Here is a 27,891-nt window from a genome sequence, read left to right on the forward strand (position 1 = left end):
GTAATCACTCTCTCCCATTGGAAGCTTCATATTTTATTGTTTTACAACACTGAATCACAGTGGATTTAATTTGGCTTTTTTGACACTGATCAACAGAAAAAGACTCTTTCGTGTCAAAGTGAACACTGATTTCTACAAATTGGTCTAAAATTATTACAATTATTAAACACAAAATAATTGATGGCATAATTACTCACCTCTTTCAAGTCAATATTTAGTAGATGCACCATTGGCAGCAATTATAGCCTTGAGTCTGTGTGGATAGATCTTTGTCAGCTTTGCACATCTGGACACTGCAATTTTTCCCCATTCTTCTTTACAAAATTGCTCAAGTTCTGTCAGTTTGCATGGGAATCGTAAGTGAACATCCCCTTTCAAGTCCAGCCACAAATTCTCAATTTCAGTGAGGTCTGGACTGTGACTTGGCCACTCTAGGACATTAACTTTGTTGTTTTTATGTCATTCCGGTATAGCTTTGGCTTTATGTCTTACTGGAAAACAAATCTTCTCCCAAGCCACAGTTCTCTACCAGACTGCATCAGGTTTTCCTCCAGGATTTGCCTGTATTTTGTTGCATTCATTTTACCCTCTACCTTCACAGGCCTTTCAGGTCCTGCAGCAGTGAAGCATCTCCACACAGCATGAAGCAGCTACCACCATGTTTCACAGTAGGGATGGTGTGTTTTTGATGATGTGCAGTGTTTGGCTTATGTTTGGCCAAACATAGCGTTTAGTCTGATGGCCAAAAAGCTCAATTTAGGTTTCATCAGAACGTAGAACCTTCTTCCAGCTGACTTCAAAGTCTGCCACAAGCCTTTGGGCAAACTCTAGCCGAGATTTCACGTGTGTTTTTTGAAACAGTGGCTCTCTCTTTGCCACTCTCCCATAAAGCTATGACTGGTGATGCACCCAGGCAACAGTTGTTGTACTCGCATTCTCTAGGCAGATTTATAGCTGTGCCATATTCTTTCCATTTCTTGATGTTTAGCTTAACTGTACTTCAAGGGATATTCAGTAACTAGGAAATGTTCTTGTGTCTATCTCCTGGCTCGTGCTTCTCAATAAACTTTTTGTGGTGTTGCTTGAAATGTTCTTTTGTCTTCATGGTGTAGTTTTTACCGGATACCGACTCTCCAACAGTTGGACCTTCCAGATTCAGGTGTATTTTATTATCAATTGAAACACCTTGACTGCATACTGGTCAAACAGATCCCTATTTAACCAATTATGTGGCTTCTAAAACCAAAGATAATTGGGTGTGTCATATTAAAGGAGGTGAATACTTATGCAATTATTTTGTGTTTTATATTTGTAATTAAATTTGATCACTTTGTAGAGATCTGTTTTTACTCTGACATGAATGAGTCTTTTTCTGTTGATCAGTGTCAAAAAAGCCAAGTTAAATCCACTGTGATTCAATGTTGTAAAACAATAAAACATGAAAACTTACAAGGGATGAGGATACCTTTTACAGGCACTGAAAATACCACTAGTAATTTTTGTTAAACTCATTCTTTGGAAGCGCTCCTCTCTTATCACCATATGCATTCTTCTCTCTTTTGATAGCTGTCAGATATTAAAATCTGTTTTAACTGTAGAAATTTTATTTTGAATAGGTGAAAAAACAAGACATAAAAATTAACTCAATCTTGTCTGACCAGCAGATTACAACCTAATAAATTAAAATGTCACAAAAAAATTATAATCTTCATCAAACTGAAGACAAACATCAAATTCTTGGAAAAATTAATGTAATTTGTAATGTAATTTGCCAAAGCAAATTTTTACCTACCTGTGTTCACCTTAGATGTGACACGTGACAAGTCTATTTTCTGAGATCGGAGAGGAGTTGGTGTTTTATGTGATGAAGTCCTGGTTAATCTCTTTTTTTCTGTAGATACTTTGCTAACCTTGGACAGTGGTGCAAAAATTCCTTAAAGGAAACAATAAACTGTTAAAAAAAACACCTGAGCAAAATACTTTCCAATAAGCACAACTGCAAAGAACTAATGATACAAATTCCATCTTCTACTTTATAGGGGAAGATTTTCTTCTCAAATGTTCCACAAGGGAAAACAGGAAAACTTTTTTTTTCTGTGTGACTGTATGTTTACTTGCTATCTTATTATGTGCTATATGTACCTGGTGCTGTGTATGACTGTGTTTTGCACCTTGGCCCCAGATTAATGCTGTTTTGTTTGACTGTATTCATTGGTTTCACATATGGTTGAATGATATTAAACCTGAATTTGAATTTGAACCATTTTCCTGCACTATCTTTATAACCCACAATTGTTCCAATATCCAAAAATCTATCAAATTTAGTTCTGAATGAAATCAGTGACTGGCAAAAGAAACTTTTTGCAACCTTCTTTATTCGAGAAGTCCAGTACACAAAATGCAGCAGGGTTAAACATTAGCAGCTAAGAAAGATTATTCTCTGTGTATTCTTCACCCAAATTACAGAGAGCTGCCAATAATTCTTCAGTATACAAATGATTTTCTTCCCTGAATGACAATGCTAAACACAATCTACCTATAACAACAAATTCCATACCATTTTCCATTTCTAAATGCTTAATGATTTGATCTTGAATTATACCCTTAAAAATATTCATGCAGCTATGTTAGGCTAACTGACCAATCACATTGCTTATACTTCTCCATGAAATTCAGTGCACTTCCATTTCAGATCTGCTATTAATAGAGTCAGGAAGATAACAATTAATGAATACAATTGAAAGCTCAGCAGAAAATAACTGTTCAAAATTATTCTAAGAAAATAAACAAGGGATGATAATACCATATTTCACAGGGCAGCTGAAGTACTGAATGCCACAGATACTTCCATCATTCTTCCCTTCAGGTTCATCCAGCTCAATCCCTGCCCACTGGCCACTGGCAAATTCAGTGGTACCACAAAATCGTAGTGTTCCAACCTAAGAGAAAAAGGATGAAGAATGAGAAATGCAAGACACTCTTAACATTGGCTACTCATTTGTTATAAATTTGTACTCTAGGTATCGTACATTACAATATAACAGTTGCATTTTATCACCCATTTTAAGGCCCCAGTGCTCGCATGAAAGGTGCACGGGCAAATAACATTGGAAAACTTCTGAACACATGTGAAAGGCCTGCAAATTTAAGCTATTGGGCCCCACTTACATAATCCATTTCAAACTTATATCCATTCAAAAAACAGCCTGGCTAAGACCCATGAGCAGAAGGGCAGGAACCTACAACACAAAACTACTGCAGGAGATCCATGGAAGCCATTTCAAACATAAAGAAAGCACTCTGGTTGTAATCATAGCTTCAAAATAACAATGAAAGGCCTTCAACATGAAACATTAACATTGTCTCCCTTTTTAAAATGTTGCCTGACCAACTGAATGTTTATCTAATTTGCCTTCATTTTTCAATAACCTTCAGCGAATGGCAATGAACCGTTAGTTCACATAAATGCGTATAACAACCAGGGATTTTGATCAATTTGACTGAGATTTTTTATTTGTGAATCATGTGCTCCCTTTCCCCCACACAGTTGAGTATGAAAAACTTAAAATTCAAAAACTGAAATGTCAACAACTCAAAACATGTTCACCACTCCCTCCCCCCCACTTTGCTCAGTACTTAGTTGAACCACCTCTTACAGCTATTACAGCCTCTCACAGCCATTAAAGCCTCTCACAGCCATTACAGCCTACCACAGCTATTACAGCCTCTCACAGCTTTTACAGCCAGTACTCATTCTGGATAGCTTGGCACATTCCTCCTTGCAAAATTTCTCAAGCTGTGCCAGGTTAGCTGAGAAATGGCAATGGACAGCAATCTTGAGGTCTTGCCAGAAATGTTTGATTGGGTTAAGGTCAGGGCTCTCAAGGGCATCAATTTTCTTCATTTGAAGCCACTCCATGGTTGCTCTGGCAGTACATTTTGTATTGTTGCCCTGCTGAAAGACAAACTTCCTCACCAATTTCACCTTTTTGGTAGAGGCTCGCAGGTTTTGATCCAGGATCTCTCTGTATTTAGTAACATTCATCTTCCCATCATTCCTGACCACATTTCCAGTCCCTGCCGCTGAAAAGCATCCCCACAGCATGATGCTACCTCCATCATACTTTACAGTGGGGATGGTGTTACCTAGCTGATGCACAGTACTAGATTTATGCCACACGTACTGCTTTAAAAAAAGCATTATCCTTCCCCTAAATACTTTACAAAGCATCATTTAGTAAATACTGTAAAGATGTGGAAGAAGGATTTGTGGTTGGATGAGACTAAAGTTGAACCTTCTGTCCTCAACCCTCCCTAAGCAGTACATGTGGCTTTATTTCTTTGTATCTTTTTACATTTGTTGTCTTTTACACACTGGCTGATGCCCAAGTTGGTGCAGTTTTTCACTGGTTCTATTATGGTAAGTATTCTATTATGGATTTATCAAGGATGCCCACAAGAAAATGAATCTCAGATTTGTATATGGTGACATACGTGTATTTTGATAGTAAGCTTTACTGTGCACAGGTACCCCTGTATATGTATGCACAAGTACAATGAAAAACTTAAATGCAACAATTTGAAAAGAAGCTCGATGCATTTCAAACAATTTACTGTGACAGGCTTTTTCTTGGAGTTTTGTCAAACAAAAAATAGAAGCTATAGGTCTGTGCATGAAATAGAGTGGGAAACTTGTTGCTAATTTATGGTATGAAAACTTCAGGAGTTCAACATCAGTAAGACAAAGGAGATGGTGATGGACTAAGCCTGCACTGCTCCAACGGTGAGGATGTGGATATGGCGAGGACCAACAAGTACCTGGGGGTGCACCTGGTTAACAGACTTGAGTGGAGCACCAACACAGAGACTGTATTCAAGAAGGGCCAGAGTCACCTTTACTTCCTGAGGGGATTGAGGTCCTTTGGAGTGTGCAGGCCTCTCCTTCACATGTTCTACCAGTCTGTTGTCATGAGTACAGTCTTCTATGTGGTGTAGTGCTGGGACAATGGCATCAACACAGGTGATGCCAACAGGTTCAATAAACTGATTAGGAAGGCTGGCTCTGTTATAAGAGTCAAACGGGACACAGTAGAAGCTGTGGTAGAACAAAAGACCCTACGGTAAATCCTGACAATTCTGGATAATGTTTCTCAACCTCAGCATTCCACCTTGGCTGAACCAAGGAGCACTTTTAGTAATAGACTAAGACAAATGCACTGTTCCAAAGAGCGATATAGGAGGTCATTCTTACCCTTGGCCAGAGAGAGGATGAACAGAGCAGAAACATACACTGTTTGGACACATAGGTAAACAGAAAAAAGGATAGTGATAGCTGTAGGTGATTAAAAGATTACTGAAAAAGTAAAAAGGACAGAACATAACTTATGAGAAGATCTATGAGATATTTTCTTGCAACCTTAATCCAATAGCAGCCTGCTGTATTAGCTAGCTCATCTAATCACGTCTTAAAAGATGTGAAAAATTCACCTACTTGCTAAAATGTAGAAGTAGTAACAAGAAACGCATATCAAATTAAGTTAATATTTCTGGCGCCAATATTCTCTAGAGATTTTGCTCTATGCAAAATCTCTAGATTTAAGTAAATACGTGAGTATAATCCCAACATTAAATAGCTTGATGGGTTTACAGAATTAACCAATAAAGCAAACAGACCTACAAATTCTAGATTTCTTCTTATTTATTCTGTTTTTCCATCCCTAAAGTTGGCCTTTCCTGGAATAAAATAAGGACATAGAACATAACAGCACAGCGGTGTTGTGGGATCACTGGAATTAAGTATGATGTTCTGATAAGGGGTCCTCAAATGCTGTAAAGACCAATCCAGGCTTCCACATGTTCTGATGCAATGTGGGCAAGAGTAAGTGGTGGCTGTAGTTAGTGGATGTATCTTTTGCTTGTTCAGTCTTGTGACAGATATTCACTGCTCTGGGCAGGGGTCTTCCTCTTTTTAGCCACGATCAAAATATTGTTTCTGAGTAAGCTAAACTTCCAACCAATACTCTTTGTTTAGCTTCTTGTTGTAAATGGGAGCCACTCTTCAGTTCTTAACGTGAATGGCAAGCAGTAATCAGTCTTAAGTTAAAAGGACAGCTTTGCAAACAAGTGCTTTCTATAGAGCAAAGTTGCAGGCCCACAGCACTCAGCTTATTGCTCAAGAGGTACATTGTATGACAATCCAGCTTGTTTCAAACTAGACAACACTGGCGAACCTGTTTAGTTCAAGGAAGCTTGCAGACCAGATTGATATTATTTAGCATATTAGCTGATCTGTTAATAGCTAGAAGATCTGTGAGCTTAAAGAGTCAGCTTCACAGCATTTACTGTTTGTACCCAGAAGCTTTTAGACAGTTTCTGTTCCAAGGTACCTGAAAAAATATCACATGGCAGAGAAACAGTTTAAATGAATAGAGCAGTCCAGGCTTTTTAGGAATGGTCCAGCAACATCAAGATGAATGACAGAAACACGGGTTGAATAAGAATCCATTCTCCTGCCTTCAATTGCTGCAACAGACCACTGATTCATCTGCAGTTTTTGGGTATGCCTTTCAGCTGATAGGAATTGCTCCTGTGTTTTGGAAATCCTTTGTATTTTAGAAATAGTTTGGAATGCGCAGTCTTTTATAAGATAGAAATCCTCTGAGTTTAAAACGGGTTTTAAGAATGTTGTTTGGATGTAAGTGTGAAACGCTGAAAATAAATGAACTGGGTTTAAAATAAACTATGTTAACTGGAAGTATCTTCTGTTTGGTAGGGACAGGGGACCCCCTACTCAAATAGTGGGTGTTGGCAGCTAAACTCGCAATGGAGGATAAAGAGGGAAGTGTTTGGGAAGTCTTTGAAGATTGGGTAGTTACAGTATAACCAAGCTTTAGTGAGGGTTCTTGTAGCTATCTAAATTGGAAAGGGCTTAAGATCTTCATTTGAGTTTCGCATTTCATGGTCAGCAAACCCAATACTATCACTCCTTTTGCAGTTGGTGCTTGTTCTCTGTAAAACAGCAGAGATCACTCTCTGCAGCTCTATCTTGAACAGATTTCTTCCAGGTATATCTATTGAGTGCAATGTCCTTCCAGTTTTTAGATGTAATATCAAATTTCTTCTAGCTGATTTTGATGTTATCTTTGAATCATTTCCTTTGTCCACCAGGGGTTCACTGACCTTCCTTCAAATGGAAGTAAAGGATCTGTTTGACAAGATGTGAGTTAGGCATTCAGATGACATGACCTATCCATCAGAGTTGGTGCTGCTTTATCATGGTAGAGACACTGTTCATTTAGGCCTCCTTCAGTACGCTGGTGTTAGTGATTCTCAGAACTTTGTGTAAGGATCTTTTGTGGCATTGTTCTAGGGATTTCAGGTGCCTGCTGTTGGTGGTCCATGATTCAGCTCCATACAATGGTGTAGGAAACACAACTGCTCTATAGTTCATGTGCTGACCTTTAAATTGTGGCCCAATTCAAATTACTTAAATATTAGAGTAGGAATGATAATGTGCAATTATTCTATTTCTCCACTTTTAATCTCTGTGTAGATGTAGATATAGCTGTAATGTAAGTGTGGAGATAAAATGAAAATGGCACCAGACTTCCCTTTCTCTTGTCAAAGAGTGTTGTCAAAGTTCCCATGGGTAATGGGCATCAAAGTATTGCAGACTGACTTCTGACTTCTGTCCAGTACAGAATGACAGCTATGCTATTGAAAGAATGGAGAGTAAATTGATATGGAAGAAACGTACCGCAAGGTTTTAAGTATGTGATGAGTCTACAATATTTTCAATACAGTAATCTCACTAAAAGGACAATAGGATAGAAAATGGACAATAAAGAAGCATCTGTCTTTGCAATAGTTCTATGATGAGGATTAAGATGAGGAGTCATCATAGTTCTTCTGTGCAGCTGTTCTAAACACAAATTTAAATGAAAATGCTCAAGATTAACACCGGAGATTTTTCTGGTATCTCCATCCGTCTTGCAGTAATTGAGGTGGATTTGAGAATATTGTAATGGGCTTTATTCCAAAGCGAACAGAAACTCGACTCCCTGAATTAATCATAGGCTTGCAGCTTGATCCTGCAGATAAGATATTCTATGCCCTATGCAAATAGCACCTGCCATTTTGATATTGCTTCAGTGAATTACATTTCAAACAGAAAATGAACATGATCAAAAGTGTTGCAGTCAACTTGCCCCATGTTCAATCTCAATCAAAATTTTAACAACACGGTTATATAATAAAGTGTATTTAAAAAAGAAAAAAAGACTGAATAATAAAATCACAATTTCACATAAGCTTAAACAAGCACAGAACTAATTTAACCAATTCATTGTTCTTTTAGATTTTTGTAAATAGTTTATCATGTGCAAAAACTGTGCAACAAATATCAGTCTAACAGTGTATAAAAGTTTTATCCCTTGTGTGTTATGTAACAGTTAATTGACCTTACATCGCTTACTTCATCACTCTTCTAAATGGTTCAGACTAAACAGCAAGATACAAGCACAGTTTGTTTTACCTATTCTCATCACTATTGAATCTGCTTAACAAATACAAGTTTCACAATTACATTGATTTCTCTCAAATACTGAGACTATATTTAATGGGAAGCACTGTACAGTCGATGCTCAGCACACCATATCAGATAGCGCTACTGGAAGTCAGAAACAAGAAAAAGTCCTGGAAACTTTTAATTGATGAACCTTATTAAAATAAGATTTATGGGCTGATCAGTGTTCAGACTCGCAGCAGGATGTAATCCAATCTAACTATGCAATTAACACTTGAATTCCCAGGCTACTATTAAAAGTATGAACACAGCTGTTAAACAGAAGCTGCATTCATTCAATTCCAATTTAAATATTGCTTCCAGTTTCACGTATTAATATGCTGCAGAATGAATGGCAAGTCCATGGTCAGATTTTCAGATGACACCCTCGAGTTGCTCCTAGCTAAAGGCACAACAATGGTTTACTTTACCCTTAACATAACAAAGGAATGCACAACAACATATCCAAAAGAATCTGATTGAAAATCTCAGACCTTAACAGCAGAAACATAATCACTGGGGCTCAGAATCCAGTGCCACAAGAAATTCAATTACATTGTTAGATTTGGAAAGTGCACATCTCCCTATTCCCATCTCTTACAATGCACCTGTTCAGATCTTCCTTTTACTCCCGCAACAATGAGTCTAGTTATCATGCCCATGTCTATCTTTCTCAAAAGTAAGTTGGGCACATTGCTATTTGGAATTGGATTTGTATTATTATTGTCACATGTCATGAGATACAGCATGTTGCATATTGCTCTTACAGATCAAATCATGACATGTTGCATTAAGGTAAAACAATAACAGAGTGCAGAATAAAGTGCAGACCTCAATCAGTATTGTAATGCCTTTCTCTGCAAATGCCCACCCACTCACTGCTATCTAACATTTGTCCAAATCTTCTAAGTCCTTCTCAGTAGCAAGAACAGCACCAAAGGTCCTCAGAGGACAGATGCCTCCCGACAATCAACAATTACAGGATGCATCAGAGCACTCACACAACATACAAGTCAACTAAGCAATTCTGAAGAGGAACAGTAACAAGAGGCGACTATTGGTGGCAGAGACAACGCGGAAGAAAATCTGCCAGAGTTCAATGGAATCTGTTGGCTCTCTCATCACATTGGAAGCTTTAATTAAAAACAGTTGGCTGCCATTCAGAATCTCAGCCAAAACATCATCTTTGCCTTGTTAAGTACAGTCGATTACCTAACAATCTCATCAGGAAGTTCAAAGGCATAGTGGTTGATGAAGACTGAAAGTTCCATCACAAAGCTGCAGCATCCAGCCACACTCTTATTCATCTGATCTTTCAGGCTGAAGGGACCACATTGATACAAACCTCTATATTATGCATGAAACTTTGGAAAGAAGTCCATAAAAAGTATAAAAGCCACATAGAACACTGGCCTGTTGGTGATTTAATGATATTTCCTGTGCAAGCAAGACAACTGCCTAATATATTCAGTTTATCTTGCAGTAGCAATAATCAAGTCAAATCGTCAAATGAAGTTACTGTCATTTAACCACATGTATGGGTATAACGTATATAACCATATAGAAACGAGATGTTTCTTCGAACCAGGGTGTAAAGCACATAACACACGATAACTTATTAAGGTAAGGATAAAACCTACAGATGAATCACACATAAGTGACAAACTAAAGTGTATTCATATTAAATATTGTAAGGTACAGAACAGATTAACCAGTGAGACTTCGAATACGAAGCAGCTGGGAGTTCAAAAGCCCAGTGGTTTAGGGAAAGAAACTGTTTGCATCCTGACCATTCTTGTTTTTATGCATCACAGTCTCCTGCTTGATAGTAGAAGGACAAAGAAGATCCTGGGTGGACGGGTGGAATTCTTAATAATACTAAGTAAGGACCCTGCATATGCAGTACTCCTAATAAATGTCCCTGATGGATGACAGGGACACTGTGATCTTTTCAGCTCTTCTCACAATCCTTTGCAGGGACTTCTGGTCTGATCTTCAACTGCTCCCATACCAGATAGAGATGCAACTTGTCAGGATGCTTTCAATGGCGCTCCTGTAAAACGCAGGTAAGATGGGGGGAGAGGGTTGGAGCCTTGTTTGCTTCAATCTTCTTAGAAGGTAGAGGTGGTACTGTGCCTTCTTGTTCGGGGAGATGATATTAAGGGACCAGGTGCCGTCGTCCATGAACTCCCAGGATTTCATAATGGTTAATGTTAATGCCACCAGATGATAGTCATTTAGGCAGATTACTGTTGCCTTCTTAGGCACTGGAATGATGGTTGCCACCTTGAAAACCAAGGGGACAATGGATTGCTTCAGGGAGATGTTGAATATATCCGTCAGCTGCGCAGTCTTTCAGAACCCAACCTGGTATATTATCGGTGGGTTCACTCTAGCCAGGGTCTTCCCCACCTCAGCTTTAGCCAGATGGGGTGTCTGCTTTTCTGGGGGGAGGGGTGCCTCCCTTGCCAGCACTTCATTCTTCACATCAAACTGGGCATAGAAGACATTCAGTCTCTCAGGAAGACCAGTCTCTTAGTCACTGATGCACAGGGTGGACTTGTAGTCAGTAATCGTCTGAATTCCCTGCAAAATGCGCCTCGTGTCTCTGGCATTGTAGAAATAGCTATAAATCTGAGAATGCTCCCATTTTGCCTTCCTGATGGAGCTGGAAAGCATAGTCCTTGCGTCCCTGAGAGCTGTCGCATCTCCCGACCTAAAAGCAGCATCATAATCCCTCATCCTGGCACAGGCCTCTGCAGTAAGCCATGGCTTCTGATTTGCCTTCACCCAGATGTGTTACATGATGGTAACATCCTCAGTACACTTCTCTATGTAGCTGGTCATAGAATCCATAAATTCCTCAATGTTAACATGGTTACCCTAGGTAGCAACCTCCATGAACGTTCCCCAGTTCGTATTATCAAAGCAGTGTAGAGATTCGGCAGAGTCTTGCTGGAGGGTCTCGACCCAAAATGTCAACTGCACCTTTTTTTCCCATTAATGCTGCCTGGTCTGCTGAGTTCCTTCAGTATTTTGTGTGTGTTGCTTGGATTTCCAGCATCTGCAGATTTTCTCGTGTTTGCACCCTCAGGCTAGGTTTTCACCTCCTGTAGAAATGGTTTGACCCGTTTGATCACTGGTTTGTGTGCTGGAATAAATCTTACCGTTAAGTGATCTGAGAGTCCAATGTGGGGTCGAGGTACTGCTTTATAGGAACCTGGTATAGAAACATAGAAAACCTACAGCACAATACAGGCCCTTCGGCCCACAAAGTTGAGCCCAACATGTCCCTACCTTAGAAATTACAAGGGTTACCCATAGCCCTCTATTTTTTCTAAGCTCCATGTACCTTTCCAGGAGCCTCTTAAAAGACCCTATCATATCCGCCTCCACCACCGTCACCGGCAGCCCATTCCACGCACTCAGCACTCTCTGAGTAAAAAAACTTACCCCTGACATCTCCTCTGTACCTACTTCCAAGCACCTTAAAACCGTGCCCTCTAGTGCTAGCCATTTCAGCCCTGGGAAAAAGCCTCTTACTGTCCACATGATCAATGTCTCTCATCATCTCGTACACCCGTATCAGGTCACCTCTCACTATCAGGTATGCTAGTGTAAAATAGGTTTAATGTATTTTCACCTCTGGTAGCAAAATCAACACGCTGGTGGAACTTAGGTAGGACTATCTATAGGTTTGCATGGTAAAGTCGCCTGTGGTAATGAAGATATCATCAGGGTATTTGGTTTGAAAGTCACTAATGGTGCTGTAGAGCTCACACAGTGCCTCGTTGGCAATAGTAGAGGGAAGGGATATATATATATACAGTGGCAGCAAAAGTTTGGGCACCCCTGCTCAAAATTTCTTTTACTGTGAATTTCTTTTACTGCCAAAAAGTTCTATTTTAACTTCGTCGGTCCACAGGACTTGTTTCCAAAATGCATCAGGTTTGTTTAGATGTTCCTTTCAACCTTTTGAATAGAGCTTTTTGGCCGCAATAAGCAAAGGTATGTTTGGAGAAAGAAGGGTGCAGAATTTCATGAAAGGAACCCCTCTCCAACAGTTAAGCATGGGGGTGGACCGATTATGCTTTGGGCTTGTGTTGCAGCCAGTACACAGGGAACATTTCACTGGTACAGGGAAGAATGAATTCAACTAAATACCAGCAAATTCTGGAAGCAAACATCACACCGCCTGTAAAAAAGTTGAAGATAAAAAGAGGATGGCCTCTACAACAGGATTATGAACCTAAACACACCTCAAAATCCACAATGTTCTACCTCAAAAGGCACAAGCTGAAGGTTTTGCCATGGCCCTCACAATCCCCTGACCTAAACATCATCGAGAATCTGTGGATAAACCTCAAAAGAGCAGTGCATGCAAGACGGCCCAAGAATCTCACAGAACTAGAAGCCTTTTGCAAGGAAGAATGGGCGAAAATCCCCCAAACGAGAATTGAAAGACTCTTAGCTGGCTACAGAAAGTGTTTACAAGCTGTGATACTTGCCAAAGGGGGTGTTACTAAGTACTGCCATGCAGGGTGCCCAAGCTTTTGCTTCAGGCCCTTTTCCCTTTTTGTTATTTTGAAACTGTAGAAGATGGAAATAAAAAAGATTTCTTGCTTAAAATATTAAGAAATGTGTCATCTTTAACTTTATCCCTTTTGGAAATCAGTTCATCTTTTACTCGCTTAGCTATTCACAGTAACAGAAATTTTGACCAGGGGTGCCCAAACTTTTGCATGCCACTGTATATAACTACCAACACAATTGTAGTGAACTTCCTTGGTATATAAAACGGCCTGCACTCACAAAAATAAAGTCAATCATTCAGGACAAACAAGAGAAATTCTGCAGATGCTGGAAATCCAAACAACACACAACAAAAAAATGCAAGAGGAACTCAGCAGGCTAAGTAGCAGCTATGGAAAAGAGTACAGTCGACATTTTTTCAGGCCAAAACCCTTCATCAGGATGGGTCATTGGTGAATAATGGGACGTCACTGCTAAAGCATCCATACACCAATTCTTATTTATGCAAGTACAGATACCGCTACCACGAGTCTTGCCTGAGATCACTGGAATCCTGTCAGCCTGAAACACACTGAAACCCTCCAGCTGGATGGCCGTATCTGGGATGGAGTCATGAAGCTATGATTCTGCGAGAATGAGTGCGCAGGTATTTGTTCTCTCACTAGCTCACTCTCAGGCACAGGTAGTCCAGTTTATTTTCCAGTGAGCGGATGTTTGCCAGTAAGAACGATGGGAGAGCTAGCCTGAAGGGCATCAACCTAAATTGTTCCCAGATTCCAGCATGTTGTCCCCGTTTTTGTTTCCTTGTGCACCTTTTCCTCTGGTGTTGCTCACAGAGGTCTGAAGCAGGCGATAGTGTACGCAGTACGACCAAGCTGCAGAGCTCCTCTGCAGTCCAACAGTCCACTCGCAAGGAGAAATTGCTGGGCACAGTATATTTAATAGCCGGCAACATTTTCCAATCATAAAAAAGATGTGCATCGATGGAAAGGTGTACAGTCGACATTTTGGGCCAATCCTGCCAAAGGGTTTCAGCCCGAAACATTGGCTGCCTGGCCTGCTGAGTTCCTCCAGCGTTTTATGTGTGTGTTACAATACTTTTACACCACCTTATTGGCTGAGGAAGCAACTATATGTGTTAAAAATGTATAGGCAATAGATAACATCTGAAATAACCCCTATGCAGATGAGGCAACATCACCAATATTGAGGGATTATGCTTTCAAAAGCATCGGGCAACAAGAAGATCCAAATACCACTTGTTTCTCAGGTATACCATCTAGAAAGGCACTGAGGAGTCTTCAGTTAGGGCAACAGGCTGCAGTTCCTATGAAGTAATTACTTAAAACAATATGTTATCTGATGGTTGGCATACAACAACCAGGGCAGTGAAGAGAAAATAAAAATTGGAACAAGTGCAGAAACTAGGTAGCTTTCTATGAGACACCATTAAGGCAGCAACTCGTGTAAGTAGCTCCAACGGAAATATTCAAATATTCAAATTTTAGACTGCTACAGCTGAAATCCATGGCTACAGCAACGTCATTTTAAAGTGTTTATCAAATCTATTGCTACTCGAAGTCAACGAATCTCGGATGGCAGTCTTCAGTCGTAAGTGCAATTCCCTTTTAAGACAGTGGAAGAGAGGATGCCGCGCTAGAGAAAAGGGTTCTAACTTCCACTACCATCTACTCTGCTGGGAAACGTACAGTTTCTTGAAAATAAAACTGAAGACCTCAGAGCATGATTGCTGTACCAAAGAACCACTGGAGACGGCTGTGTTTTTGTTTCATGTTGACTTGGTTATCCCCCACTATACCGGACACAGTGATAGTTAGCTGGCTTCACAATGATTCACCATTAAGAAAGGACTTCTGAGTCTTGCAGTGGCAGAGGAGGTGGAGTATGCTTTATGATTAACTCGTCGTGGTGCACAAATGTGGTGGTTCTGTCCCAGTCCACTCGAATTCCTATTGATCAGGTGTCATCCATTTTATCTGCCATGAGAGTTTTCAGCTATCATCTTGGTAGTGGTGTACATTCCACCTCAATCCCATGTGAAAAAGACTCTAAGCAAACTGAGCAATGTAACCAACAGGCATGAAACACCACACCCTGATGTCTTTCCCACCATTTTGAGGGATTTTAATCAGTCCAGCTTGAAAAAGTTCCTAAATAATTATCACCAACATATCAGGTGGAACCAGGAGCCAACACACAGGACCACTGTTGTACTACCATCAAGAACGCAACCGTGCCATCTCATGTTCACACTTTATCATCTGGCTATACTTTTACTCTGCACATAGACAGAGACTGAAGACCACAGCATCAGTAGAGGAGGTTAAAAGCGATGCAGAGGAATGTTGACAGGACTGCTTTGAGTCAGTGAACTGGGCAGTATTCATGGATGAAAGAATACTCCAGTTGTCACTGACCATTAAAACCTGGGTGGATAAGTGTGCCCCTACAAGAATATACTGTACACATTTGAATGAAAAGCCATGGATGAACCAGGAGATTCATGATCTACTGAGGGCTACATCTGTGACATTCAAGTCTGGTGATCCAGGAGGAGGCCAGGTATGTCTTATAGAGGGCTATCTCAAGAGCAAAAGAACAATTCCAATTGAGGTTTGGGGCGGAATTTGATGCACATCAACTCTGGCAGGGTTTGCAGGCCATTACTTCCTACAAAGCGAAACCTAACATTATGAATGGTAGTGATGCTTCACTCCCAGATGAGCTCCTTCCCTTTTATGCATACTTTGAAAGGAAGAATAAAACTACATTGGTGCAACAGGCACCAATGGTGTACCTGGTAGGGCTCTGAAAACCTGTGCCAACTAACTGCCAGGTGTGTTCAAGGACATTTTCAATCTCCCAATGTTACAGTCGTAAGTTCCCACCTGCTTCAACAGGGCAGCAATCACACTTGTGCCCAAGAAGAACAGGGTGAGGTGCCTTATCAACTATCGTCCAGTAGCAGCAGTTCAAAGTAGAATTTATTATCCGAATACAAACATCTCACCACATACAAACCGAGATCCTTTTTCCTGCAAGAATACGTAGCAAATCTATAAAACAGTAACTATAAATCAGGATCAATGAACAACAAACTGTACAAATGCAAATATAAATAAATAGCAATAAATAACAAAAGCATGAAATAACAAGATAAAGAGCCCTTAAAGTGAGACTATCGGTTGTGGGAATGAGTGTAGTTATCCCTTTTGTTCAAGACCCTAGTTGTTGAAGGGTAGTAACTGTTCTTGTACCTTATACTGATGGCAGCAGCGAGAAAAGAGATAGCCTGGGTGGGTGAGGATCTTTGATGATGTCATCTCTACAGTGATGAAGTGCTTTGAGAGGTTGCTTTGACTAGAATCAACCCCTGCCTAAGCAAGGACCTGGACCTACTGCAATTTGCCTATCGCCACAATAGGTCTACAGTGGGTATGAACTCATTGGCTCTTCATATGGCCTTAGATCACCTGGACTAATACTTACGTCAGGCTGCTGTTTATTGATTACAAATCAGTATTTAACACAATCATTTGTGCAGTTCTGATCAAAAAGCTCCAAAACCTGAGCCTCAGTATCTCCCACTGCAACTGGATCCTTGACTTCCACACCAGGAGACCACAGTCTGCGTGGATTGGAAACCACATCTCCACCTCACTTATAATCAACACTGGCTCACCTCAAGAGTGTGTGCTTAGCCATCTGTCCTATTCTCTTAACAATCATGACTGTGTGGCTAGGCACAGTTCAAATGCCATCTATTAACTTGCTGATTACACATCAGCTGTTGGCAGACTTCCAGCTGGTGATGAGAAGGTGTACAGGAGCAAGACAGATCAGCTGGTTGACTGGTGTCACAGTAACAACCTTGTACTCAACATCAGTAAGACTAAAGAATTGATTGTGGGTTTCAGAAAGGGTAAGAGATAATACACGCCAGTCCTCACTGAGGGATCAGAAGAGAAAAAGGCGAGCAATTCCAAGTTCCTGGGTGTCAACATCTCTGCGTATCTATCCTGGGCCCAACATATTGATGTAGTTAAAAGGACATTGCAGAAAGTTGTGAGCTCAGTCAGCTCCATCATGAGCACTACTCTTTCCACCATCGAGGACATCTTCAAGGAGTGAATCCTCAGAAAGGCTTCATCCATCACCCATGACATGCCCTCTTTTCATTACCACCATCAGGGAGGAGGTACAGGAACCTGAAGGCACACACTCAATGTTTCAGGAATAGGTTCTTCCCCTCTGCCATTAGATATCAGAATGGACACTGAACCCATCAACACTACCTCATTACTTTTTTTTCCTCACTTTGTACTTCTTATTTAACTTTCATGTCAAAGTGAAAACAAATCTCCACAAAGTGATCTAAATTAATTACAAATATAAAACACAAAATAATTGATTACATAAGTATTTACCCACCAAATATGACACACCAGATCATCACTGGTGTGGCCAATTAGTCTTAAAAGACACATAATTAGTTAAAAGGAGATCACCTATGTGCAGTCCAAGAGTTTCAATTGATTGTAGTAAAAATACACCTGTATCTTGAAGGTCCAACTGGTGGTGAGTCCATATCCTGGCAAAAGCTACGCTATGAAAACAAAAGAACACTCCAAGCAACTCCATGGAAAGTTTCTTGAAAAACACAAGTCAGAAAATGGATAAAGGTAAATTTCCAAGTCACTGAATATCCCTTGGAGTACAGTTAAGTCAATCATCAAGAAAAGGAAAGAATAAGGCACCGCTGTAAACCTGCCAAGAGCAGGCTTTTCTCAAAAATTGAGTGACCATGCAATAAGGAGACTAGTGAGGGAGACCACCAAGAGGCTTATGACAAAACCTACAAAAGAAGAGTTACAAGCTTCAGTGGCAGACGTAGGAGAGACTACGAGTACAACAACTGTTGTCTGGGTGGTTCACCAGTCGCAACTTTATAGGAGAGTGGCAAATAGAAAGCCACTGTTGAAAAAAAACTCACATGAAATCTCAGCTAGAGTTTGTCAAAAGGCTTGTGGGAGACTCTCAAGTCAAATGGAAGAAGGTTCTACAGTATGATAAAACTGAAATTGAGCTTTTTGGCTATCAGACTAAAGGCTATGTTTGGCATAAGCCAAACACCATACATAACAAACACACCATCCCTACCATGAGGCATGGTGGTGGCTGCATCTTGCTGTGGGAATGCTTTACTGCAGCAGGCCCTGGAAGGCTTGTGAAGGTAGAGGGTAAAATAAATGCAGCAAAATACAGGGAAATCCTGGAGGAAAATCTGATACAGTCTGCAAGAGAACTGCAACCTGGGGGAAGATATGTTTTCCAGCAAGACAATGACCCAAAGCATAAAGCTAAAGCTACACCAGAATGACTTAAAAACAACAAAGTTAATGTTCTAGAGTGGCCAAGTCAGAGTCCAGACCTCAAACCAACTGAGAATGTGTGGCTGGAATTGAAAAGGCGTGTTCACTCACAATTCTTATGCAATCTGACAGAGCTTGAGCAGTTTAGTAAAGAAGAATGGGGAAAAGTTGCAGTATCCAGATGTGCAAAGCTGATAGAGACCTATTCACACAGACTCAAGGCTGTAATTGTTGCCAAAGGTGCATATACTAAATACTGACTTGAAGGGGGTGAATACTTACACAATCAATTATTTTGTGTTTTTTTATTTGTAATTCATTTAGATCACTTTGTAGAGATCTGTTTTCAGTTTGACATGAAAGAGTCTTTTTCTGTTGATCAGTGTCCAAAAGGCAAAATTACTGTGATCCATTGTTGATCTGTTGATCAGTGTCCAAAAGGCAAAATCACTGTGATCCATTGTTGTAAAAACAATAAAACATGAAAACTTCTGGGGGGATGAATATTTGTTATAGGCACTATATTATATTATTTGTTATAGGCACTGTATATATTTTTTACATATACATACACACTTCCTCCTGTGATTTGCAATTTTTATTATGTATTGCAATGTACTGCTGCCACGTAACAAATTTCACGACACATGACAGTGATATTAAACTTGATTCTGATTCTGAGTGCAAGTATGTTGCAACCTTGAGGAATGTGAAGTTTGGACTGAAAGCTGTGTAAGGTAAATTCTTCATGGGAAGAAGCAGGCTGGCAGCTTTCTGAGACATGCAGACGTCAAGTGCAAGATAAATTGAGAAATGAACAGTGATATACAGCAAAGAGCTGTGATAAATCCTCATGGAATTGAATGGAAGCATATCTTCAGAACCAGGTTTATTATAAGAATGAGTGGTACCAACAAAGGTATTTTACTTTCAAATACAAAGAGAATATTGGGTCTGTGAAGTCCATCATGAGTACCCTTGGTCATTTGGACAGTGACTTCATATTTTCAGAACAATGGAAATCTACAAACCTCAATGATTAGTAGAAAGGAAGAATCTCTACTGTTGCCAGAAATTTCAGAACAAGAGTTGAGTTCACAACCAAGCCTAGAAGTAAAAGCACAATGTGCAGCAGCAAGGTAACCATGGAACTGCTAAATACAATAGATTCATTCATACATTCATTTATCACTTGCACATTGAATCATCCAGTGAAATGTATTGTTTGTATTAACAATGAACACAACCTAAGGATATGCTGGGGGCAGCCCTCAAGCATCGCCACACATTTCAGGTCAGCAAAGCATATAACGTTCAGCAGAACAACACAAGCAACAAAACAAGCCACTTTCCTCCCACCCACACACACATAGGCCTCCAACCCCAGAAGAGGTCACCTCCAAGCCTCCAACCTATAGAACCTGGCCTGGACAGCAGGTCAAGACTACTGGACTTCCTGACTTTCAACACCAGGAATCAAGGATCACAGGAATTCAAACTCCAGGCCTCAAATTCTCAAATCTGTTCTGGGGTGGGCGGTGGTGTGTTCATTGGTCCTTGTGCCTCCTGACTAAATGGACCCCTGATCCCAGAACCCACCAATCTAGGAGCTTATCCGTCATAATTCATGGGGCCTCCAGAAGAATCACTGGTCTATGTCTCAGTGCCCACTGCTCCAAAATCCATCCAAAGGGATCACAGGCTTTTTACTGTGGAGCATTCTGAGCTGGATTTTGGTTCCTGCCTCTAATTCTTCATTTACTGCCCCTGACTACCAGCTCTCCTCATCCCTATTTGTAAACCCTAATTTACCCCTTAACCACCCATGCTGCCTCTAAAATCATCCCTACGAGCTTAAAAAGCAACTCCTGAGCTATGACCTCAACAAGCATTGCAGCTCAGCGCTATCTTGACCGTTCGATGGAACTGATGAAATCGTGTCATTTTTGGGGAAAACTCCATGTCTACAAAGCTTTTGTGGTTTACAGAATTACTGGGTGCTCTATTTCATACTCAGATTGAGGTAAATGTTTTGAGAGAAGATTGCATTACAATATAGTCAATTCAATAGTTTCAAATGAGGCATGGGCTAACTAACTTCAACTTAGTGCAATGTAACTGAAATGCAGCAAGGCCAACACTAAGGAGTGTTGGATCCAGCAAGAAAAGCTCAGCTGAGGTTACTTTGTGAGCTTATAAGAGACAACAGAAACAGCACTGCAGTTAGTAGAGCTACATCCTCACAGATCCAGTGACGTGGGTTCAAAACTGCCAAAGTTGAGTCTATACATTCTCACTGTGCATTTCCTTCATGTGCACCAGTATCCTCCACATCCCAAGTGTTTACTCACTAATAGGTTAACTATCTACTGGAAAATGGCCTGTGTGCATGAATGAATGGCAGAATTTGGGGGTTTTGATGGGAATATAGAGAGAATTAAATGGGAGACACACTGCTTCTGTGCTGTATGGCTCAGTAAAAATGAAAATTCCTGTGTTAGGCTGAGAGTCAGGATACAAGATGGAATAGTGCAGTCAAAGGTGGAAAGCAGTAAGTAACCAAACAAGTAGACATTGTTGGCTGAATATATGCTGTGCAATAAAATGCCAAATACAATGCATTATTGCAACAAATAAGTTTCTTAATGTGAACAGTTGGGTGACACCAGGAAGATGGTGGCCATAAAATTTCAAAGTATACCACAATGAAGGTGAAAATTATATTCAAGTAGCAAGTGAAGAACACAATGTGAGATAAGATGTACATTAACCCTGTTTAAAATTGATCGATTGGAATTAACAATCCCTGAAACAGATCTTTCAGACATGTCGTCTTTGAGTGAGAAATTCAGTGGGGAAAAAAGAGACCAAGTGATAAAATGAATTTAGAACTATTTATTGCTATAAGCAATTGTTGGTGTTACTGGGTGTATTCAATTTTTAATTGATGGATTATACAAGCTAAATGATCCTTGAATTTTGGTACTATTTGCAATAATTTCCTGAGTTTACGGCTCTAACCCTCCTGACCTAACAGGAACGGTGACCATTGTCGACAGATGCAGAATGCCAATTTTTCTGTAGTCAAATATTCAAGAACCCGATTACCTGACCATCAGGAGGTGCATAACAATGCAGTAAGGAGGCTTGATTTCAAAGTACCCTGAAAACTTTAAAACCCTCAAAACCTTGACTCTAGCTACGTCAATGGTTAACAATTGTGAGATGTTTAAACTTTTAAATGTCTTTGATATTCAAAAGTGCAAACTATTTAAATACATTAAAAATTAAAATTTTATCCAAAAATGCATAAATATTTAAAAATAAACTAGCATAAAACAATAAACATGTAACTTACCTTCCGCTTTACCTACTAACCTGAAACCCTACAATCCCCATGAAAGAGTACTAATAAAATATGCAACAGAATAAGTAGAATTTATTTGTTTTCTTTCTTCAGGCTACAGGCAATTTTCCTATTTGCAAAAAATGTTCTTAATTAGACTTTTAAGACTTCTATGCCAGGGCATTACTGTGCCATGGTATCTGCTTCCTTCATTGTGCTAAGATATACAGTGGATTCCGGTTAATTGGTACACATCAGGACCAGCAGATTTTGGCCCAAGTATGCCACTGTCCCAATTAACCAAAGTTTCATGGAAATAGTTAAAAAGGTATCAAAAAAAGACATGCTACCAAATAACTGATGAAAAATTACGTATTTAAATGAAATACAGAGCAAATTAGGACATTACTGATACTACTACAGCACTACAAAACTGTATATTAGTTCCTAATATTTATTGACGAAGGAATTCAGCCAGTGTACGCTGCTGTTTTTTGATTGACTGTAAATAAATAAAAGCAGTGCAGACAATGAACTACCTTCATTGCCTTCCAACAAAGAGTCATGCAATAATCCAACAACAAATTTCCTGCCACAAAATTATCAAAAATCGCTGCTTTTTGATTTGGCACCTTTTGGCCGAAATGGATAACGTAACGTTTATTTATTTACTTACTTCATTTATTTACTTTTTTTATTTGCAGCTTTTTTTTTGCACACTGGTTGTTTGTGAATCTTTATGTGTAGTTTTTATTAATTATATCATATTCCTTTGTTCTATTGTTAATGCCTGGAGGAAAATAAATCTTAAGGTAGTATATGGTGACATATATGTACTTCGATAATAAATTAACTTGGAACTTGAAAACAATGGTAAAAAGGAGTTAAATCTTAGCAAAAAGGTTAGGTGTTTTTAATGTTGAATTAGTCCTCCATGCATTTTCCAAGCTAACATGCGAAATTATGCTGCCATACTCAGGTAAATCCATCCTGGATTACGCAGACCTGCCTAAACTAAATGACAAGCGTCAGTCCATCTATCACTGGATTCTAACAAAGCCACCTGAATTGCTGAGATGTGCTAGGGAATCCTATCGTAAACACAAAATACTCTGCAGATGCTGGGGTTAAAGCAACACTCACAACACGCTGGAGGAACTCAGCAGGTCGGGCAGCATCCGTGGAAACGATCAGTCAACGTTTCGGGTCGGAACCATTCGTCAGGACTGAAGAGGGAAGGGGCAAGCCTTCTCCTTCCCACCCTCCCCCCACCTTCTTTATAGGGCCTCTGCCCCTTCCCTCTTCAGTCCTGACGAAGGGTTCCGGCCCAAAATGTTGACTGATAGTTTCCACGGACGCTGCCCGACCTGCTGAGTTCCTCCAGCCTGTTGTGAGGAATCCTATTGTAAACTGGCCAGATCTTGGAAATTCAAAGGCAAAATGTACATGATTTTTTACTTGTTTTATTTTTAATTTTAATAACTCCCAAGTGTTTTAATTAGCTTAATGTTTGCCTCTTTAATTAACTTTTCAATAATTTACACAGGTCCAAGTAATCAGACATGTAAGAATTTAAAATGCCCATCAATTTTGACAAAAAAACAAGGTTCTCACCTCAGTGAAGTACCAGGGCAATCTGGGACATAATTTCAGTGGTATACTATCTGAGACCTCATTGCATCTCACCACAAAACACTTGTGGTGGAACATCAAATGACTGAACCCACCTTCATTAGGCACATTAACAATTGCTAGCTTTTTATAGTACAGAAATCTTTCAAAACTTAATTCAGATACAGCAAAGTCATTAAAAATGCAAAATCATCCACTAAAAAAGAAACCAGCATCAGCACTCAAGGCCTCTGGATATGCTTGGCTTTTCAAACTTAATGCCTCTTAAAAGCCTACTTAAAAACTCAGCCAATGTACAGATTTTGATTCTATTCTTTCAATTTCCAAAGATTTAGTTAAAAAATTTCAATCTTATCCTACTTTGTTTATTGATAAAATGGGAATAAGTCAGAAGTCTTTTATATATAAAAGGAATCAACTACTATGGGATTAGTAAAGGAAAGTGATGCAGAAGTAATAACTGAACTTTGAATCTTAATGAATGGTTCAGAAGGTTCCAAAGGCAAATAGCCAGCTCCTGCTTCTACTTTTTATCCTCTTTTGTAAGCTACAATAGTGAACTCTTAAATGCCACACATTTTCAAAATTGCATGTATAGTGGATGCTATCCGTTTAATACCCTTAAAAAGATCATCAAATAATGCATGCAATTTACAAACAAAAACCCTGGATGTTCATAGGTCCTTTATGTTGATTTCTCTGAAGCTGAAATACATTCTGCAATATTTTAGCAAAAAAAAACCCTCCAGATTCTGGAAGTCCAAAATAAAAACAGAAAATGCTAGACTCAATAAACAGATCAAATATCAATTTTTCCATTTTCCACACACATCACACTTGCTACACTTTCCACAGTGAACAAACTTGTGAAAAACTTTATCAGTACATGCACAATCACTGCCGTTTTGAATAGGGAAAGAACTTCATTCATTTAGGACATCTGTGACAGCGCCAACAGATAATGCAAATAAAGTATGGCATTAATACCAGCAAAAATCTCTTGCACAATCATTTACAAGGATTTATTTGCTAAAATATGTCATAAATCCTTAAATGAATTATTACCATTTTATCTGCAAATTCTGGGCTAAAAGCAAGATTATATTGTTTCCTTCACTGTATGTGACATTCACTGGTAAGGAGCTTGATGGGGAAATGATATTTATGCTTTGATGCACATAATTTCCTGTGTTGATGCAAGAGATAACGGCAATAATGATCTTCCAAGATACATCAGCCTCAACTGATGATTTTGTTTTAAGTATAATGATCTAGTCAGATCAATGAAGAGTGAAAATGAAGTCACAAATAACTTCACAGCAACTTTGCACAGTCACGTCATCACAGGAGAAATGAGCTTGGCAAAGGACACAAGAGCATTAAGAAATAGGAGCAGCAGTAGGCCATCTGGCCTGTCGAGCCTGCTCCACCATTCAATAAGATCATGGCTGATCTGGTCATGGACTCACCTACCTACCTTTTCCCAATAACCCTTAATTTCCCTACTATACAAAAATCTATCCAATCTTGTCTTAAAAATATTTACTGAGGTAGCCTCCACTCTTCATTGGGCAGACAATTCCACAGATTCACCACCCTCTGGGAGAACCAGATCATCCTCATTTCCATCCCAAATCTACTCCCCCAAGTCTTGAGGTTATGTCCCCTAGTTCTAGTCTCACCTACCAATGGAAACAACTTTCCTGCCTCCATCTCATCTATCCCTTTCATAATCTTATGCATCTCCGTAAGATCTCCTCTCATTCTTCTGAATTCCAACAAGTACAGTCCCAGGTGACTCAATCTCTCCTCATAGTCTAACCCCCTCATCTCTGGAATCAACCTGGTGAATCTCCTTTGCACTGCCTCCAAAGCCAGTATATCCTTCCTCAAGTAAGGAGAACAAAACTGTACACAGTACTCCAGGTGCAACCTTACCAGTACCCTGTATAGTTGCAGCATAATCTCCCTGCTCTTAAATTCAATCTCTCAAGCAATGAAGGCCAACATTCCATTTGCCTTGATAGCCTGCTGCATTGTAAAGCAACTTCTGCGATTCATGCACAAGCACTCCCAAGTCCCTCTGCACAGCAGCATGCTGTAATTTTTTTACCATTTAAATAATAACCTGCTCTTTCATTTTTCCTTCCAAAGTGGATGACATCGCATTTACCAACATTGTAGTACATCTGCCAGACCCTTGCCCACTCACTTAACCTATCTATATCTCTCTGCAGACTTTCCATAAATATGCACAAATTGCTTTTCCTCTCAATTTAGTATCATCAGCAAACTTAGATACACTACACTCGGTCCCCTCTTCCAGATCATTAATGTAAATGGTGAATATTTGAGGGCCCAGCACTGACCCCTGTGGCACACCGTTCACCACTGTTTGCCAACTAGTGTAACACCTATGTATCCTAACTCTCTGCTTCCTATTAGTTAACCGATCCTCTATCCATGCTAAATATATCACCCCCAACTCTATGCATCCTTATCTTATCTTAGTCTTTTATGCAGCACCTTATCGAATGCCTTCTGGAAATCCAAATAAATAACGTCCATCTGTTCCCATCTATCTACTACACACATTATATCCTCAAAGAACTCCCATAAGTTTGAAAAACAGGCCCTGCCTTTGCTGAATCCATGCTGCGTCTGCCTGATTGATCCATTTCTTTCCAGATGCTTCACTATTTATTCTTTAATGATAGCTTCTAGCATTTTCTCAACTACAGATATTAAACTAACTGGTCTATAGTTATCTGCCTTTCACCTACATCCTTCTTTGAACAGCGGCATGACATTCGCTGTCTTCCATCCGCTGGGACCTGCCTAGAGTCCAGAGAATTCTGGTTAAATTATCACCAAAGCCTCTACTATAACTTCTGCCATTTCTTTCAATAACCTGGGATGCATTTCATCAGGACCAGGAAGTTATTTTATTTTCAGATTGCTCAGTACCACCTCTTTGGTGATTGCTACTATATCAAGGTCCTCATCTCCCATTGTATCCATAACATCTCTCCTTGGCATTTTAGACATGTCCTCTTCCTTGAAGACCGTCACAAAATAGTCATTCAAAGCCTCAGCCATTTCCTCATTACCCAATATCAATTCCCCCTTCTCGTTCTCCAAGGGACCCACGCTCACTTTAGCTACCCTTTTCTGCTTTATATAATGATAAAAACTTCTACTATCCATTTTTATATTTTGTGTTAGTTTATTTTCATAAACTAGCTTCCCTTTCTTTATTGCACACTTCATAGTTCTTTGTTGCTTTTTAAAGTTTTCCCAATCTTCCAGTTTCCCACGACTCTTGGCAACTTTGTACACACAAGCTCTAGTTATTGCCTTCGTTTATTTCCTTAGTTATCCAAGGCTGACTCTACCCACTTTACTGTCCTTGCTTTTAAATGGAATATACTTTTGTTGAGCTCCATGAAAAATCTGTTTGTAAGTCAACCATCCCACCATATAGCCTGTGTTCCCAATCTACACTAGCCAAATCCTCCCTCATCCCATTGTAGTTTCCATTGTTTAGACATAATACACTGGTTTTAGATCAAACTACTGCATCCTCCATTTGTACGAAAAACTCAGTCATACTGTGGTCATTATTTCCAACAAGATCCCTAACTACAAGATCACTAAATTTACCTGTCTCATTGCACAGGACCAGATCTAAAATAGCATGTTCCCTTGTAAGTTCAGTAACATGCTGTTCCAGTGATGCATTCTATCAAGTTCTCCTTAAGACTGCCCTGACCAACTTGATTCACCCAATCAATGTGCAAGTTAAAGTCCCCCATGATAACTGCTGGTCCATTGTTACAAGCCTCAGATATTTCTCTGTTTATTGCCTGTTCATTCTCTGTCTATAACTGTAATGCTATTATTCCATGGCCAATAGGCAACTCTCACCAGACTTGATTATAAGGAAAGCCCTCATGTTACTGTAAAGACTACTTCTGAAAATAAAAGTCTGTCTAAAATTGTAATAACTACAGGCTGACCACCGATTTTCTAGCACCCTCAATTCTGAGCCTTGCTGGATTAATGTTTTTGCTGGATTAAAAGAGGTCACGCAATAAAAATGGTAAAAATGGACTGTAGAACCTTAAAAAGAATTATTAAACAAAAATTAAATGTAAATTAATTACTGTGCTTACAAAGAATATTGCTTCTCAGTTATCTTTTTAAATATTTTATCCATGCAAAGTTGTTTCATGTGTTTTGATCTCTCCCTAGGTACCTTCTCTTGCATCAAATAAAAACTCATTAGCTCTTGTTCCGTCACGAAGGTATGTTTCTCTAATCCTTTGATTAAAACACCCAGCAACTCCACTAACTTGTCAATAATAAACCTTTCAGTTTCATCTGTTTCATCATCATCGCTGCCATCTTCATCACTTGCAGTG

General features: G+C 39.6%; 1 protein-coding gene across 15 annotated transcripts in view; it reads right to left on the reverse strand.

Annotated features, from left to right (window-relative positions):
- LOC140201202 (CAP-Gly domain-containing linker protein 4) overlaps positions 1–27,891 on the reverse strand; it is a 339,984-nt gene that overhangs the window by 156,970 nt on the left and 155,123 nt on the right. For all 15 annotated transcript variants that reach the window (XM_072264916.1, XM_072264923.1, XM_072264920.1 and 12 more), the window contains exons 8-9: positions 2,804–2,939; positions 1,793–1,933 (exon numbers count right to left, since the gene is read on the reverse strand). In XM_072264916.1, the coding sequence (XP_072121017.1) occupies positions 1,793–1,933; positions 2,804–2,939 (277 nt within the window). The remainder of the gene's footprint in view (positions 1–1,792; positions 1,934–2,803; positions 2,940–27,891) is intronic.

This window comes from Mobula birostris, chromosome 8 (genome assembly GCF_030028105.1).
Source record: "Mobula birostris isolate sMobBir1 chromosome 8, sMobBir1.hap1, whole genome shotgun sequence".
Taxonomy (NCBI): Eukaryota; Metazoa; Chordata; class Chondrichthyes; order Myliobatiformes; family Myliobatidae; genus Mobula; species Mobula birostris.